This window comes from Lygodium microphyllum, chromosome 28 (genome assembly GCF_053477565.2).
Source record: "Lygodium microphyllum isolate KBCC chromosome 28, Lygodium_microphyllum_v1.1.10, whole genome shotgun sequence".
Classification (NCBI taxonomy): domain Eukaryota; kingdom Viridiplantae; phylum Streptophyta; class Polypodiopsida; order Schizaeales; family Lygodiaceae; genus Lygodium; species Lygodium microphyllum.
In genome coordinates this window covers 39954583-39974234 of record NC_141162.1, presented here as the reverse complement: position 1 = coordinate 39974234, position 19652 = coordinate 39954583, and the positions used below count along the sequence as shown (strand labels likewise).

At 41.7% G+C, this 19652-nt stretch overlaps 1 protein-coding gene across 1 annotated transcript; it reads right to left on the bottom strand.

Moving 5' to 3' along the window:
• Positions 1-1325: 1325 nt before the first annotated feature.
• Positions 1326-18635, bottom strand: LOC148011377 (uncharacterized). Its single transcript, XM_087670350.1, has 5 exons — positions 17569-18635; positions 17410-17465; positions 1798-1929; positions 1490-1634; positions 1326-1358 (listed from the first exon to the last, which is right to left on the bottom strand). Exons 1-5 carry the CDS (start codon positions 18628-18630, stop codon positions 1326-1328), a joined length of 1428 nt encoding a protein of 475 aa, XP_087526476.1. The 5' UTR covers positions 18631-18635.
• Between the last annotated feature and the right edge of the window lie 1017 nt (positions 18636-19652).

Here is a 19652-nt window from a genome sequence, read left to right as displayed (position 1 = left end):
CAGCATTGCTGCATTTGTAGTTTTTTGTTGCCACCCACTACATCAAGCATGATCCACTGTTGTCACCTCACTCTTCTTACCCTTTAATGAACAACGTTTTGGTGTTTTTCTTGTCTTTCGCACTCCGACTGACTGGTGGTCACACTGCACTTGGGATCCATCTTTGGTGGATGCCACTCCCTGACACTCCATTGCTCTACCCTTGGACATTCTATACACTCTTACATTCATTTACAACATTCATTCACTTCAGAGTTTCTTCTCTTTGTGTTTGTCTCTATTTGAGTCTTGAGTTTTGTGTTTGCATTTAAGGTTTGAGTTTTGCTTGTCACCGTCTAAGTCTTTGTGTTCCAGTCTTGGGTGTATATGCTATGTTTCCTCAATGCAAACCCTAGCATATCTTTATAAGAAATCCCATTACTTAAAAGGAACAATTTTACAAAATAATTAAGAAATCCCCTGAGATCCACAGGGCAGGCCATGTATGCATTTCTAGTGATGGCAATTAATGGTGGTATTCTACTTCACAACGGAGGAATCAAAATTAAGAACAACCGGAACTGCGAAGGGTCTATGTTCTAGGCCACTAGATTGCCCCCATCTAGTAGTGGTTTTGGAGGTTAAACCCAATAGGGTGAAGACTTCCATGGGTGCTGTGCATGATCCATCTACCACGGAATTGGATCAAGGGCCAGTGTATCAAGTAGGGACATCCTAGAACAAAATCCCTTGTGGTGAGGGATTTTGATTGGGATTTGTGCATGCATTATAATTTACTATGCATGCTGGTTTCTATAATGAAGGAATGTAGTATAAGATGAAAAGGAATCATCTACCTGCATTGTATGTAACGATGTTAATGAAACTATCATCATATGCAAGTTTGCTCAACAAGTGACTCCTTTGAGAAGGCTTTGTTCTTTGTGAAGGAAAGAAGGTGGGCCCTAAGTTATAGTGTGCTGATGATTTAAAATAACTTCAAAGAGAAAGCATAAACAACCCTATCTAGTTAGTCCGATTAGATCCTTTGATGTGTTTAATCTTGATGGATGGAGGCTCTATTTTAATGTCAAAGGCCTCTCTTGTGCTAGGTTCTAAGCATCTAAAGTCATCCTTGGCCGAGGGTCTCTAGAAGTCAATGACGCCCTACTCCCCAAAATGGTATCTAGGTGGATTAAGGAGGGTGGCTAATTACACCTTACATGATATCAGAGCTTGTATAGCTTACCCTCACAAAAATCAGTGTGTTATTTCCTCGCAGCCTGCCACATGTATCTGCTGTAATTTGGGTTTGCCCTTGGTGTTGGATACAAGAGATCAAATGTCTATAGTACTTTCTGCACCATTAGCTCCTGGAGCTTTTTCAGAGATTACAATTCATCGTTAGAACAAATACAATCAAAGGGCAGACCCATAAGTCATCATTCAATCTTATGAATAGGGCTTATAAAGCCAAGATATCCTTCCAACCATGTAATTATATGCATACCGTGAGTGTAAAGTAGCGTGCATTTGGTCCAAGCCTTATATTGCGAAGCATGTGTTTTTCATGATTTTGAGAAGTTTGCATAGGATCTAGCTTGTCAAGTGTTTTCTTCAAAAGCTGTTGCCTTTTCCATTTCTTTCTTTCATCTCTGTGTAATTTGCAGGTAAGGTTGTACATGATAAGGCAATTGTATCCACAAAAGGAAATCGTCTTTATAGAAGTTTTAAGTAAACTCGACATTGAGTTCTATACTGAAAGCAGAATAAATGCTACAAGACTGTAAAGCATCAATGTGAATGTCTCTCCTTCACCTCAGACATATCACAGCTAATGGAACCCCTTTACTCCCTCCTGATAATGCATATCTAGAAGAGCATGTTGAAGGTCCCTGGTTCTGTTCCAGTTGCTGGAGTTTCATATCGAGTTTCTGCATGACTTCGAATCTGTTCATCAAGGCATTCCACCTCATCAGGCCGCAGCAGAGTTCAGCATACAACAGGAAGAATGAATATTCTGTACAAAAAGAAGCCATTCCTAGCAACTTAGGACCACTTATCAAACAACTTCTCAGTTACTTGCATAAGTACTAAAACACCCAATGGCAACCAAAACTCCCTTAACACAGTGCACGATACAAGAGACTTTTGGTTGTGTTTCTTCGTGATATGGCCTTACTCCTCCCGTGTCTTGCCCCCTTTCTATGAAACAAGCCTTTTTATGAAAATTTGGCACACTAAGGGTAAAGAATCATTTGCTTATCATCCTTCATGTGGTTCCCAAAGCCTCAAACTTGCCAAGATGACACAAGGTGCAAGGTTGAGCAATAAGGATGATAGACCTCTACATGTCTTCCAATTTTTTAGTAATCCTTAGAATTCTTCAATAGTCCATCGAATGAGAAACGCTAATTTCAAGTGCACACACTAATTCTTCAATAACTATTGTAATACGCGTCCAAAATGTCTTAACAGTGCTATAACTTAAGAGACAAAGACAAATTTGATATTTTAAAACTGCTTGATTGCCTAAAATAATGACCTGAGTGTAGTCATGTGCAAAGTTAGGGAATGCATAGCACATCCACTAAACTAGTTACTAGATTGAACGTTTATGAGCCTACTGAGATTGGATTCCATCAATTCACAGCTTGTCACCTTGCTGCTAGTGACAAACTTGATATTAATGCAATAGAATATAGCAATATCAATATGAATTCAACAAGGCACTAATTGGTATATTGAATTTATTGTTGCCAAACAGAATTGCACGTCTAATTTGTAGGTGAGTACATCCCCTCGTAAATCATATTGCAAACATCTTTCTCCTCTACTAGAATAGTAGGAATGTGCTTCACCTTCTCCATCTCAATCTTGTTCACATTCACCTACTTTGGCTCTATAGTGTAGGAGGATCTCTCAATCACACAAATGCTGCAATGATATCTCAACTGGGTTGTCTTCAATTTGTTTCTTTCCTTTGTATGAGACAATGGCCCCATGTACTCGAATCATAGTTGCCACGAGTTTTGGAAACAGAGAAATGGGAACCCATTTCAGAGTCATGAAACAGAGTTTCAGCCTCAGCCCAAAATGGCAAAATGGCAACTTGAAAAATATAAATATAATATAAATGTGTGTGTGTGTGTGTGTGTGTAGTACACTATACAAGCTACTACTTTAGCCTTTACATAGTTAGACACTTACATTGCCAAACATAAACATTAACTCACTATGTAGTAGCCATTGGTTGCAAAAAAGAGTAAAGAGTTAGAACTAGCTTCATAGTTACACAAACAAGTCTTTGTGCAACTTCATGCATTCTCTCACTATAGATGGCCACAATGAAGAGAAACATGCAACAAAAGTAGAATTGGAAGGCTAGAAATGAAAGTTGAAAATAAATATATGTTGCATGTCAACCAAAAATGGAAACATGGACGGATAAAATTCAAGGCCTACCCCCAAACAACAAAACTTTTATAAAAAAAAACCTCCCAAAAGAAAACAGGGCAATCCCAAAGCACATTTTCAGAGTTCCCAAAAAAATTCCACTTCCACATTTCTGTTTCAGGGGTCCAAAGCGTCATTTCAACAACTATGAATCTAATTCCTCTCAATAGGACCCACACACAATTGTGAGATGACATATGAATAGGCACGAATTTTCGGTATACAAAATTAGTAAATATAAACTAAAATCAAGCATAAGCTAAAACCATGTGCATGACAAAATTTTCAACACTTCTGTATATTCATTGGCTACTGATCAATGTTAAGGCACAATTTCTATACTTTTCCCACCAACAGACTAGCTAAAGCTAAGTCTCTCACAACTCAAGAGTGGGACGTCCAACTAAAAGACTGGCAACGAATCTTTATGAGATCCTACTCAAAAATATAATGATAGGAACATCTCCATCAATCCACTTGTTGAAGTATTCCTGCAACTCCTTTTCAAGCTCTTTACTTGAGACTTGCTCTTCACTATGCCACAAAGGGATGTAGACAATGTGTAGCACCATGGATTGATTTGTGAAACCAATCAACTCCTTTTCCATACTACACAAATCTCTTGCAACCTATAGCAATTGTAAAAATTCCCATATGTCTAAAATAGCTTTCTTTTATACATAAAATAGCTAGAGATTTAAGTGACCTATGTAGTTTGTACAAGCAACCTACCTGTCTAAAGAGAAGTGAACATTTCTATCTAATGTCTCTCCGATCTTGTCCATGCACCCATAGAAGAGGTCTATGTGAAGAAATGGCAAGGTTTACAATGGAGACAACAATGTGTCTTTGATAAACTGGTAGTAAATGAACTCAAAAAAATAGGGAATGCAAGAATATGATGATGGATGAAATCCAATGACGATACAATGATGAAAGAATATGATGATAGATGAAATGCAATGACCTCAATCCTTCATGTCTCTAGGACCACGGTGAGAAAAGCCAAGGAGTCAACGACACCGGAGTGGCTCAAGCTAACTACATTGTCCTAGAGCTGGCGAAGTATGGAGATGGGTAGCAACACCGATGGAAGGAGAAGAGAAGAAGATGATGACACTATCATGTTTGATGAAGGGTGGTAGCATCTGTACACGATCCTCCAAGGAGAACGCAACAGCCTTCAGATGAAGGGCAGTACATTATGGCAGCAGTACAGGGAGAGAAATGCAGTTCTCCGAGTAGCAGGATATTGGTGTAGACTTTGGGCAGTAGAAGGAATGACATGGGCAGCAGCGCAGGGGGAGAAACGAAGTTGTTTGGGCAGTAGAAACCCAATGTCAGCTGGCTGCAAGCAGCTTCATGAATCAGCTGATGACGATGATAATGTTGTTAGCAGCCTCCCACTGTGTGCAGCAAAGTGCAGGGTGCAGGCCTGAAAATGCACGCTGCAACAGCTCCAAGCCACGATGATGTGGCTGGCAGCAGGGCAATAGGCTGAGCAGGCTGACGATGGCTCCTCCGAGGCAGGGCAGTAGTCTAGAAGGGCGGCACCTCCAGAATGAGGGTGGCAGCTCCTCTTGGGGCCACCAACAGTAGGGGAGAGAAAAGACCCAAAAAGGAGTGATTTGGAGAGAGAGAGAGAGAGAGAGAGAGAGAGAGAGAGAAGTTCGGTAATCTTGTACTTTTTTCGTACATATTACGGAAAAAAAAAAGAGAGGAGTTCGTGCACTGTTGTGGGGGTACTCCAGATTCCAGCCCCAATCTGTGCAAATTTCAGGGAGAGATAGTTGCCCTGCAGTTGTGACCTGTCCTGTGCTGCAGTCGTCATCTATCCTGCAGGTGCATGATCCTGGGCTGACTGCTGTGCAGCCCTGCAGGACAAAGAGAGACAGGCAGACGTGTGGTTCTGGGATGACTGCTGTACAGCCCTGCAGTGAAGTGCAATCTTCTGCAAACTGTTGACTCCTTAGCTAGGGTTAGTGACTGTAGACAGTAAGGTATTAGCTATGACAGACTTAAATAGTGTTTTTATTGATCAGGTAGTGGAGGCTTTGGAACCTGACTCTGAGGCTGATGAGGGGGAAGAAATGGTTCCCTGTACTGAGACGATGGTACCATTCTCTGACGTTTGGCCATGTTCTGATGTTTAGCTGCCATTTAAACCTAGCAAACACACTTCTGACACCTCGATTACAGATTTTGAAGACCCCTTGCAGTCAGAACATCACGTGCACTCTTATGCATAGGTTACTTCTACTCTTGAAGAATCTCAGGATTTGGACTGGGAACACCTATTGGAGTTCGCCACCACATTGCTGAGTGACTGTGTCCAACACAATCGTGAAACATTTTCTGATCAGGATAAGGATAATGTCTTGGATGCTACTGTGAATATGAAGACTGTGTTGCATTCTTTTTCAGCATTCTATGGCAAAGGAGTTATCCTCTTCTTCACAGGTAGGATCCGGCTACTTTCTTGGATCTGTCAGTGGTTGCAGTCAATGTTGCAGGGGGATTGGGTGGATGAAATTTTTGGGGGACCACAGGGTTTTTATGTTGTGATGTTAAAATCAGCAAGGTATCATGATAATCTCCTGGCAAGATTGCCCCTGTGTGTTAACCTCTACTGAAGGATGCTATGGCAGCTATTGGCACTGTCTTGGTTCCACCCAGTTTGAGGGCTACAAATTGTAACCATATGTGTTGTGGGATACTTCTTGCAAAAGGCCTAACTAATTGCCTTTGAATCATCCTTGAATGCCTGCACTGCATTTTCACTTGAAATGGAGCACTTTTGCCGCACATTCTTTCTCCTGAGGAAAGTTGGGGCATTTATGGACGAGTAGGAAAAAATGCAGCTCCAGATGCCTCAGTTGTCAATGAAGGTCTCGTGGTTGAAGGCCCTCAGGATCATGAGGGCCTTCAACCAGGATGATTGAAGGCCCTCAGGATGATGAGGTCTCATGGTTGAGGCCCTTAGGATGATGAGGCATCTATGCAGACAAATGTGAATAAAGGGAAACAACCCATGCAACCTGCAGACCAACTTGAACATGGCTGGTTCTAAAAGAGGCAAAAATGCTAATGTTGACATGGTAGCTACTATGCCTAGCACTTTTCACGACTCTAAATTTACGTATGTATGGTGGAAAGATAAGCTATCTTCCATGCATACTACTAATGAAATGGTTTCTTCTATCCCTCAAAAACCTGCCACTGTGAAAGTATCTACTGATCGTTCAAGGGATCCACCTGCTTGACTTCTTTTGATACAAGAGGTAAGGTGATTACCCCTTGGGATCATTGTTATTCTTGGTTTGCTCCAAAGATGGGGGATCATCCTTCCACCTCCACATTTGAGCATCAGGTTCTAAATTCATTTGTAGTGCTAGCTTATTTCCTTGATGAGGGAACCCTTAAGATTTTAGCAGAAAAAACATAATTTGAGGCGAAATCAGCCTTGACCTTGATCATTCTTCTATTGATACATTCGAAGATTGCCACTTGAAATGTGTGGAATTTTCTCTCATAGCAAGCAACATGACATGGCACGAAAATAAATGGGATGTATTATGTGCTCTTGAGCATAAGAGTCATGGCGAAGCAGGGAAAATTGTGGACCACCATGGGTTTTGCTTGTTTTATACCGAGGATTTTGCAATGCATTACTCCAATATGCTCGTGGTTGTTCATGAGAAATTTCAGCTGGTCCTTGTTAAGAATGATGTACATGGCCACTTTTTGGTGATCGAAATTTTGTTTGAAGGGGAAGTTCTATGGCTGATTGGGCTCTATGCCCTGAGTGATCCCTTTCTAGACATGATCTATGGGACAGACTAAATGTAATGTTTATCGCTTGGTAGACCAGGTTTGTTGATGGGGGATTTTAATGTGTGTATTGATCCCTCACAGTTTATTTCTAAACACCCGATGATGAATGCACCAGAGAGTCATGCTAGGGATGATTTTTCTTTGGCTGTTCTTAAGCAAGACCTTTAGTCTTGGCTTTTTCCATCAGCCTCGGGATTCACTTTTCGTTCAGCACAACATACAACCACATGGTCTCAATTGGATCATATATACATTACGTAGGATGATGCTTCCTAGCCCTAGTGGTGATGTCATACCTCACAACTCTCCGAGCTAGAGAGAGTGTGAAAGGGTAGTGGTGGAGATGGGACATACATGTCTATTCAAGTGGTGGATCTTGAGCATGCTTTTGACATGCTGATGCATCAAGTGCAGTGTAGTAGGCTCAAATCCTAGAGCTAGTTTGCCTTTCAAGCTCATGATGGGAGGTTAGACAATGGTGTTTGATCCTAATTTGTTTTCACATTAGGGAACCCCTTTGGCAGTTTGCCTTTCAACCTCATGATGGGAGGTTAGACAATGGTGTTTGCTCCTAATTCATTTTCACATTAGGGAACCCCTTTGGCAGTTTGGTTGAAGGCATGAAATCTATGGTCATGATGTGCTTTCTATAGAGATGGTTCACAAGCATTAAGATTCAGCTATTTCTACTTTTGCATTCAGGGATTGGTATGATCGACATCAACATTAGTGTCTTTCCAAGGTATGTTGGTGGTGGCTTGATTATGCCCACGCTTGGGTATCCATGGTTCCATCTAATTCTCATTGTTGTGTATACTATGATGTTATAAGTTTTTGGCAAAACTTTGTTGTAGTATGGGTTATGGTGATAGTTCCTAGGGGACTATTTTCCATTGTTGTATCATATTTCATTGTACTTGTTACCTTGATTTGAGGTTCAATGTTAGTTTTGTACATTTCATGGATTATTTGGGTTTTTATTGGGCATTTGAAAGGGTGCTTGAAGGGCACCTGAGTGGCTTGTTTCTAGCTGACTTGGTTGTCTCAGGCCTTGTTCCTCAGCCTATATATGGGCCTCCTCTCTACTCTCCAGCACATCATCTTGAATACTTGCATCCTCTGGTGGGAAGAAGATTGGAGGCACTCATTTGATCAGCCATTTCCCATGTGGTTTGTACTACTCATCTTCTCATGTTGTGCAATATGGATCCCATGGCCCATTTCTCCATTCAATTGAGTGCATGTGTTCTTGTGTTGGACCAAGAGGGGCCACAACACAGAGAGAGAGAGAGAGAGAGAGAGAGAGAGAGAGAGAGAGAGAGAGAGAGAGAGAGAGAGAAGAGAGAGAGAGAGAGAGAGAGAGAGAGGTCGAGCTGGAGTGAGCGTGAGAGTGTGATAACTGAAGAGAGTGTGAGTAGAGTGAAAGTACGAGTCGATTAGAGTGTAACAACAATGTGTTGGTACACAAAGAATAAAATGTATTTATACTTAGGGCACGCAAAAGGTGCGTTCACATGTACAATGTGCGTGTACTATACATGGAGGTTATCGGGCCTTTATCCCAACAACCTCCCACTTAAAGGTTCGATATGAACCTCTAGCTAACCAACTCCCACTAGTCGAATGCAATGCTCGTGCTGAGCTTTGCTTAGACTTTTAGTGAGAACATCTGCAGGGTTATCTTGTGTTTTAATTTGGTCAATGTAATTTGACCATCTTCCAAAATTTGTTTGATGAAGTGATATCGCATATCTATATGCTTTGTGCGTGAATGATACATGGTATTCTTAGCTAGATACACAACACTCTGGCTATCACATCCCAAAATTGCAGTACCCATCGACATGCCGAGATCATCTGCAAGTCTACTCAACCATATAGCTTCCTTAGAAGCTTCAGTAGTTGATATGTATTCAGCTTCAGTGGTACTCAGTGCAACAATGTTCTGCAACTTGGAACACCAAGAAACAGCCCCACTAACAACTGTAAAGACATACCCATTGGTGGACCTTAGAGTGTTCAAGTCACCTGTCGTGTCTGTATCACAATAACCTTGCAAATTAAGTGCACCCTGCCCATAGCAAATACTTTTTCTTTGTGTACCCTTAAGGTATCGAAGAATATACTTGACAAACTCCCAATGTGCTTTGCTAGGATTTGACATAAACCTGCTAACAACTCCCACTGCATGAGCAATGTCTGGACGAGTAGCAACCATAGCATACATAAGAGAGCCACAAGCTGATGCATAAGAAACTTCCTTCATAGCATTTGCTTCCATGTCATCTTTTGGGCTGTTGGCTTTGCTAAGCTTGAGATAAGGAGGTAAGGGTACCCCAAAAGGCTTAGCTTCAGCCATGTTAAATCTGTCTAGTACATCCAAGCTAGTCTTTTCTTTTCCCAACTAGTAGCATATCATCCACATACAAAACAAGTATGATGGGGCTGCCATCTATATCCTTTTTCATGTACAAGCAATGATCTGCATGGCTGCGTGTAAACTCATGAGATAGCATAAAAGTGTCAAACTTTTTGTATCACTGTCGTGGTGCTTGCTTCAGCCCATACAGGTTGCGTTTTAGCTTACACACCATCTGCTCTTTTCCAGGAACTACAAACCCCTCGGGTTGTTTCATGTAGATTTCCTCACCAATGTCACCATGCAAGAAAGCTGTTTTTACATCCATTTGATACAGCTCTAAATCGAAAATAGAAGTAAGAGCCAAAAGCACACGTAAAGTGGTCATCTTCACAACAGGTAAGAAGACCTCTTGGAAGTCAATCCCTTCCTTTTGTGCATATCCTTTGGCAACTAGCCTTGCCTTGTACTTAGGTTTTCCATCAATTGTCTTGACTTTGTACACCCATTTGTTTGGAAGTGGCTTCCTTTCTTTGGGAAATGATACAAGATCCCAAGTATCATTTGCATATAGAGATTTAATCTCTTCCTGTATAGCTAGCTCCCACTTATTGCTGAACTCATGACGTGGCCTCTTTGTATGCAAGAGACTCACCCATATTTGTAAGCATTACATAATGCAAGGAGGGGGCAAACCTATGTGGTTGCCTTCTTACGCGTGTAGACCTGCATACCCAATGATCAACATTTTCAGGAATTGGGTTTACATCTAGAGGTATATTATTTTCAGCATTTATTGGTTGATGTAAACCATTTGCAGCATGCTGTTCATGCTGTACAGCATCTTCATTTTCATTTCCAGCACCTGCATTTTCATAATCAGCAAGCCTATCTTGCTGTCCATGACCTCCTTGTGCTCCTATTTGCTGTCCATCATCATCTGGCCCAAAAATAACAAGTTGATCATCAATTTCAGCCTGTGGTACAACACCTTGAGGCTCATTTTCTGAAGTAATGGGTGGCTGCAAACTCTGAAATTTCACATTTTTCAAATCTTCATTAGAGGCTAAAGTGCCTTTCAGCAATTTTACCTCATTAAACACAACATTACAGCTGTGAATAGTTTTCTTGGATTGAGGTAACCACACTCTGTAGCCAAATTCACCCTCATCACTAGCCCGTGAAAATGCCTTTGGTGGATTTTGGGTCAAGTTTGTTCCTCAGCTCATCCCTAACATGTACAAAAGCATCACAGCCAAATATACATAAATGGTTATATGAGGCCGATTTGCCAGACCAAACCTCCTCAGGGATGCCATTATTTAAGGACCTATTTAGAGAGCGGTTGCAAATGTGAACCGCGGTTTTGAGTGCCTCTACCCAAAATGCATGAGGGAGATTAGCAGTGAACAGCATGCATTGCACTCTTTCACATAAAGTCATGTTATATCTTTCAGCCACCCCATTTGAAGAAGGGCTATAAGGGGCTGTAAGCTCCCTCTTAATACCATGCAAGTCACAAAAGGACTTGAATTCAGTCGATGTGAACTCACCCCCATTATCAATTCTCAAGCATTTTAGCTTTCTACCTGTTTGAGTGGTCACAAATGCATGAAAAGTTTTAAAAACAGTAAACACTTCACTTTTCTTTTTTAGCAAGTACACCCAAATCTTCTTGGAACAGACATCAATAAAGGAGACAAAATATGCAACACCACCCAATGATTTCAAGGGCATACTAAATACATCAGAATGCACTAAGTCCAAGACATTGAACTTACGAGAGACACCAGAGTAAAATGAATTTTTTTTTTTCTTTTCAAACTGACACTCATTACAAAAATCAAGTTTAGAGCCTTTTCCATCAACCCTCTTCAGAGAGGTAAGGACACTCATTACAAAAATCAAGTCCTTTTTGGCTCATATGGCCTAATCTCTTATGCCATAACTCCAAGTGGCTGCAAATTTTAGCAATTGCAAGAAACTTGCCATTCAAGGCTTTACAGTGCAAACAATACAAAGTGTCCTTCTTGGTTCCTTTTGCGATCAGCATGAAACTCTTTTTCACTTTCCACAAACCACTACCAAACATTGTGGTGTAGCCATGCAAGTCAAGCTGACTAACAGATAGTAAACTCTTTTTAATGCCAGGCATATATTAGACATCTTTCAACACAAGCTCTTGACCATTGTCTAAAGACAAGTGTACTGTGTCAATTCCATCAATGCTACAAGCATGGTTATTTTCAAGATACACCTTTCCATAACTGCCTGCGTTGAACATAGCAAAACACTCCAAGCAAGTAGTTACATGGAAAGAGGCACTAGAGTCTACAATTCAAGTCTGAGTGACACCATCATTAAGTGACAAGAGTGCATCAATCACATCAGACTTGGTAATCTGCATATCTTGTATGTGACATACAAGGGTATCATAATCAACTGCACATAATACATCAGCCTTTGTATTTGAAAGCTCTTCTATGACCACGCTAGAGGCCACATTGGCCTTTCCTTTGCTTTTGGTTGTCTCCAATGCATCTGTCTTCTCTTCCTTCTTTTTTTTATCTCCTGCATTCTTCTTTCTCTCTTGTTCCTTCTTATAATACCTGCAATCAGGTTTCTTGTGGCCCTTCCGACCACAGTGATAACAAGTAATGTCACTTTTTTCCTTTCCTTTGCTCTTGCTCCTGTTTCTCTGCTCTGCATTTGCATTTTTCTTTTCAGCCCTGCCTCTTACATTATACGCTGAGTTGCCACCTTCTCCACTAGACATACATCTAATTTCTTCATTCAAGATAGAACCCCTCACCCCATCATATAAGAGATTGGGGTTATTGCTGAGTGAAACCACCAAGGTTTCCCAAGAGTTAGGCAGTGCCATGATAAAAAAGATTGCCCTCAACTTATCATCAAAGTCCAAATTTGCATCTTTGAGCTAATTTAGAATCCCTGTAAATGCACTCAAGTGCTCAGTTGCAGGCTTTGACTCATCTAGTCGCATATTCACCAACTTGTGCATTAAAAGCACCTGATTAATAGATGTGGTGATCTCATAAGTATTTTTCAGCTTCTCCCATATTGCATAACCTGTATCTAAACCCTTAATGTCTATCAGAGTGTCATCAGTGACACCCATCTTTATGTAAGCCACAATCTTTTTATTCACTATGGCCCAATCTGCATCAGACATTAGTGCGGGTTTATCTTCCTGCAAAGCATCCTCACAATCCTTTAGTAACAAAATGCCTTGCACATGGTCTTTCCAAAGGTCAAAGCCATGATCATCAAACCGTTTGATCTCCATCAAACTCTTGATGTGTGAACTGGAAGAAGTTGCAGCCATTTTATTACGAACACAAAAGTAAATGCACTAATCTGCAAAAGCACAAGCTGTACCAGCAAGATGCACTGCTATTTTTTCTCAACTAGAAGTAAATTTTTGTTGCTTGTACATGAACCAGCCAACAAACGGGCAAAATATGCAGAAATTTACCAAATTATGTGCAAATCCCCAAAATTTCAAGTCCAAAATTGCATAAATGTCAGTCAATCTGACCCAACTGAGCAAAACTTTGCCAATACATAAAAAGCCTCAAATTTCTGGGATCCAATGTCAGGAAATTTTGCCGAGAAGAGTGGAAATCCGACAAATTTGGTAAAATCCCCAAATTAATTTGGGTCACTTCTCACAATGTCTACAATTTTTGACTCGGAATATACTGTCAGGCCTAGATGGGATCAAATCTGAGAAAAGCCCCAAATTCTCTACCTCGATTTGCATAGATTTTGAAACTGTGCTTCCACGCGTGAACTCCGTCAAGGAAGAGGATAAAGGGATTTAAGGAAAAATGAATTTTAGGTTTTAAAAAAAGGGGGAAAGGGGTCTGTTGACCCGTCAGGCGGGTCGCGTGGCGGCGCTTGCCTGTTGCGTGACGTCGTCATTCGCTTGTCGCGCACGTGCCTGCCAGTCGCCCGTCGTTGCTCTGCACGCTTCAGCCCACTTTGTCCTTGCCGTCGTGCCTGCATGTGCCTTGCAAGTCCTCGCGACTCTTGCTAGGTCCCCGCGCTGCACGTCGCCTGCTACCCACAGAGGTCGTTGCTTGTCGCCTGCTTATTGAAGGTTGCCTGCCTATCACCCGCTTACAGAAAGTCACCTGCCGGTCCACGACACGAATGCTCAGTCACGTACCTGTTGGTTCACGACACGAATACTCAGTCGCTCTCCTGCTGGTCATGTTCGACTGGTAAGACGTTGAGAAGCGTGCACAGAACCTACAGCTCTGATACCAGTTGTTGGACCAAGAGGGGGCACAGCAAAGAGAGAGAGAGAGAGGGAGGTCGAGTTGGAGTGAGCGTGAGAGTGTGACAGTTGAAGAGAGTGTGAGCAGAGTGAAAGTACGAGCCCATTAGAGTGTACCAACAATGTGTTGGTACACAAAGAATAAAATGTATTTATACTTAGGGCATGCAAAAGGTGCATTCACATGTACAATGTGTGTGTACTATACGAGGATGTTACCGGGCCTTTATTCCCGACAACTTGCTACTCTTGTTCATTCTATTCAATGTTCAACACTTAATCTCTATTGCTTCCGTTGCATCTCTCATTCTCACTCTGGCTCTTAAATCAGCCCCAAGGCACAATTATTCAATTTAGATGACATGAAATACCTTTTAATAGGCCAACTAGCTCAAAATGTTCTATAAAAAGGGTCACTCAATTGCACTAACGCTTTCTCCCTTTCATTCCTCCTCTTTCATCTTTACCCTCATTAGTGCCAAGTTCCCTCCAACATGTCTCCTTCTTCAAGTTATTTTCCACAAACTACAAGGTGTTGTCCTTCATCATGAGCTACCGCCTTGTTGCCTCTACCCTAGTTGTTGCTACCATGTGCAACAGATGTGTTCCGATCAGCTGCTCCCTACCTATGTAGTCCTTCGGGAATGCCTTGTTACTGTTGGTGGCTGTGTGGAGCTGCTTAAGCTAAAAAAGGTGCATTACACATTAAACCTTCATTAGGTCATAAACAGCCCCAAAACTCAAATGCACTTAGTACACTTTAGTGTCCCATAAGCAAACTCCCCCACTTTTGGTTGGTTCCATCTCTACAAATAGCAAGTGTGCTAGGTCACTTATATCCCTTGATTGGTGCTTTCTAGACTTAGGATTTCTCTTAGGTGGATGACAGACTCTGACATCGCCCTCAGCTTGCTTCCGTGTGAGTCATCGGCTGTTGGACAACTCTGCCCTTGAGCATTGTATACACATTCATTCATTATTCAGCAGTTTCCATTGATTCAATTTATCTTCATTTTTTAGTTTTGCATTAGTGTTTGTGTTCACTGTGTTTCAATCATGGTCATACACTTTGCATTTTCTTTTGGAAAACCTACCATATTTCCACATGGTATCATAGCCGGTGCACTTCAGAAGAGTACCTTGGAGTGCTTAGTTTTGTTCTTGACCACACTATACATCACATATTGACTTATGATGGCTCATACCACTCCATCTTGGGATCCTCTAATGCTTTATGAAGCCACTCCTTCAATGGAGGCCTTGTTTGCTTGAAGGACAATGCTTCATCATCATCATCTATTTCCTAACCTCTTACGATCATTCAAAATGGCCCAGCTCTTCATGTCAAAGATGTCCCAACTAGTGCTAGGAGAACCAAAGCACAGTCGTTTGTACTTGATGAAACATTGTTAGTTTAGAAAGAAGCCTAGAAGATCATTCATTGTCCTTACCGAAGCTTCAGGTGCAACACTTCAGGAGCTTTAGGGCATTCATCACAGAGGGTGGCTCCTGCATTGTGCTTTGGGCCCACACGGACCACAAAACAAGGATGTAGAACGAGTAACATGCAATATGATGATATGGGACATGAAGCAAAATGGAAAGAAGTTGTGCTTTTGGCATTTTTATCTCTGAGAATAATTGTTCCCTCCGGTTATGGGTTGACAATCCCTAGCAGGCACATTTTAAACCCACTGCATGTCAATCAAGGTTTGGAAGATCTCATTGTGTGAGACATTAAGAAGGTTCAATGTTTGCTCTTGTTCAACACATAACAAATTCACCATGTTAAGTACTTTGGCTGGGCTTTGGAGTTCCCTCATGTAGGCTCAAGTCTTAGAGGACAATGAATGGAGACTCATGCTGTGAGGCTTTTTCCTAAGGGTGTAAACATGTCTAAGGATGGGACAATGACATATGAACTAGCCAAGGTGTGCAAGGACTGTTCTTTTGCAAATATGGAGGTGGCGAGGCTGAGTTGGTGGAGCTCGGGAAGCTAAGGCTGAAGTGGTGTTAGTGAAAGAGGAAGTAGCATTTGTGTTTGACAAGGTGGTGGTGAAGAGGCAACATGTGTGCTGCTGTCAAAGGCCCAGCAATGTCAAGCGTGTTTGTAGAGGTGTGGAGACGGCTCATGGATGGAAGTTGTCCTTGTGGGTTGCAAGATTTCAATCTTAGTCTCCCTGAAGGATTGCCCAATAACTTCTACTTATGCACTAGCTTTGGAGTTGTAGAGGACTGTAATGCTGATGCTATTGGTATGCGAGCCTTGGGTTGAGAGTTTGATTTTCTTGGATGAAGACTAGAGTACGAAGTAGCAATCATGTCTAAAGCTGAGAGTTACTTTCTGTTCATTGTGCCCAAAGCAGAGACTTTGCCTATGAGTTTTCCTCCTGGAGTTGTAAACATCAAGTTCATTCCAAAGTGAACTATGAAGTGGGTACACCCTTATACATCATGTTCCTTTAATTGTGGCTGAAGACTATGATGTTGCACCTAGCATTGAGCTTCAAGGAGGTCATTTCTTTGTTTATATAATCACTAACTCTTTTCCAGTTACTCTTTAAGCTGTCCCTATTTATGGTTTTGAGTTGTTTGCGTGTGCTAGTGCCCTAGTTCTTTCTTTTTAGCGTTACACTACCATTGGCATGTACTTTAATGGGAAGCATAGCCTGACCATCACATTGTAGGCTGGCAGCCTTCATCAAATTGCCCATGCCTTCCCCCCCCTTCCAGGCAGAACCCCCAAACCCCATCTTGACCTGAGGCTTTGTACCATCAAGCTTTCACATTTAAAAGCTCTTGTTTGATCAGCTACACTAGCAAGAAACAGCCTGCTGATGCACGTTGTTCTACAAACACTATGTATACAGCCCTGTGCAGTGCTGATACAAAACCACTTAAAGACTTGCACGATTTTAAGAAAACCACAATGATTTAACAGTCTAAGTTCAATGTATAGATAACTAAAAATCCAGCACTCCATCCGAAGTCCATCATGACACTGTATGTGGGAGAGTTCCATTTTACGTGTGTGCTTTGGGTCTTCTAAAGCTTGGAAATAAAGGCAAAAGGTATCAGTAAATGCCTGCAGAAAAAGCAATAAAATGCATTAACTGCACTCAACTAGATTTAGTAACAGCTGCATAGTTGATTACAGTCAGGTCTTTCTTGTCTTTAATCAATCATTCCTATCTTTAACCATGAGGTTCTGGATAGGATAAGCACACCTACTCCAACATGGCTTTGGCTTGCAGATCAAGAGGATGGTGCGTGTGTAGTTCTTTGACCGAAAAACAAAAAAGAGAATAGCTGAGTGCCAAGGTTCAGCTCAATTGCATGATCAACCCCTCAAATAGAAGAAACAATAGGTACCAGCCTTCTCATATTTGTGAACAAACTCTCCTCTACCAAGCTTTTTAAAGTTTTGCAGTAGAATAGAACTGTAAATATCAAAGAAAAAAAAAGAGAGAGATCATACTCTGTTGCCAAGTGCTTTGTTTCATCTTTGAAGTTGGAAGTTAAATAGAGGTCACCCTGAAAGAAGTTGGAAGTGTTTAGTATGCTGCAGAGATAACATTCAATGTGCAAACCTGAGAAAAAGAATTGCAAAGATCAACCCATCATGTGTTACTTTTACCAATTCTAGATTCTGAAGTCTAGATTCACTTTTCTGTTTCATACTGCAAAGAAAGATATCAGGTTCTGTTGCAACTAGACTCTTTGAAGTAGCCAACAAGGTCTTGTCAGAACCAGGGGCATCAGTAGAGGTGGAATGTGGCTCTTGAGTCAAGAGTTTCCATCCTACAGTCTCCAGGTCAGTAGCAACTCCATTTATGCCATTTTTTTCACATGTCTCTTCATGGTTTTGATTTAACGTTCCTTGTAATCCCTCGTATGTTGCTGAGAGAACAATCTTATGGTTCTGTTCCTTTACAGAACCGTCATCCTCTATAATTGCATGCTCTATGTCTACATTCCATTGAGCATTGCTTGAGGTGTTGACCTCTTGCAGATGTACTAACCCAGCTTCAAGTGGTGAAGTTTCTTTTGCAGGTTCCTCTATTTCCATCCCTAAATCATGATCTTTGCCATGTAAATCTGCCATAAGAGAATTGTCTAACACCTCAGATTCAGCGACAGTGGGAATTGTAGGAGAAGGAAACACGTCATTTGAACAAGACGAGTTACGAGGCCTGTCTTCTATCTGATGTTCCACAAAGACTTCCTCCAAGTCTCCTGCAATTTCCACATGTGAATCCGTATCTTGCAGGGTTTCGTGAAACAAAGAAGCATCCCAATCCTCTTTTTCCTCATCTTCTTCTATTTCAGAAGGTTCATTATAACCCTCATCGTGCGGCTGACTCTTATCTTCCTGAACAGGATCAGCAATGACAATAAAAGGAGACTCGTTCCTGTCATCGGTGGTAATTTCTTCTTCGACTGATGATTCTTCCATGGGGATGAATGCATCCTCTTCTTGGCTGCGTTTCCTGCTACGGTTAAGAATTCTGTCACGAAATCTGGCGAAGGTGGTTTTCTTAAACCTCGTCTTCGGAACGGCAGCGACAGATTCACCTGTGACTTCCAGAACACCATCGCTGGTTGCGCCATGGCTGGGGTTTGGTGGAGAAGAAGCGGGAAAAGCTTCCCGAGTCGTTGAAGAAGGCGAAGGCTGTTCCATGTGGCCCCCTCCATTCATAACAGATGGACAGGTTGTTAGGGAGTTGGAATAAGAATGGCACTTCTGGGCGCCCGACTCAAAAAATCATGGGCGCCCGCCCGTTCATGGCCTAGACACGAGTAGATACTTTAATATAAGAATGGCACTTCCGGGCGTCCAACTCAAAAATCATGGGCGCCTGCCCGTTCGAGGCTTAGACACGAGTAGATACTTTGATATACCAAAGGAGACGCATAGCCGAGGGTTTGAGCACCCCATAAACTCAACCTACAACCCCGCTGGCCTGCCCATTCAAGGTTTGTAGAAATTTAACCTTTAATCTATTCTATGTATTATTTGAAGGTTTGGTTTGGTAACCCCCAACCAAAGTGTTGGAGCTCGAGTTTTCACCTACTTACAATTCTTTGTGCATATCTATTATATTTTACGTAAATGGTTTTCAAGAAAAGGAAGAGTGTTTATATTCAAGAAAATTCAAGAAAAAGGAAAGATAGAGAGACTGCACTCTCTCTCAGCAAACTTTGTGTGTGTGTGTGTGTGTGTAAGCCACTCTCAAGAGAGGTCCCTCTCTCAAAAGGCTAGCAAGCATTGCACCAATAGCAGTGGGTGGCTAGGAGGTAAACATGCACAAGTGTAGAGGTGGGTGGCATTGCATCATTGCAAAATTCACCTTCATTGACATGCTGAGAGAGAGAGTATGCTGACCTGATGGTCTGATGTAATAGAAAGTAAGAGATACAAAGAGAATGTTGACTTGATGGTCTGATGTAAATATTCACTATCTAATTCAATTATCTTCACGAAAAAAGGAGAGAGAGAGAGAGAGAGAGAGAGAGAGAGAGGAAAGCAAGACATCTGATAGAGGTAAAAGAAAAGGTGTTGCTTTGTCAAGAAAAGGTGTTACGGCAATGATCGGTTTCCAATGTTCATGGGGTAGGTGATGTGGGCCATCAAGGCTCATGGCCTGTGGTGGCATTAGGTATGCTTGCAAGCAAAGGTAGCTATCTCACCACTCAACTCCAACTGCCTTTGTGCTTTCT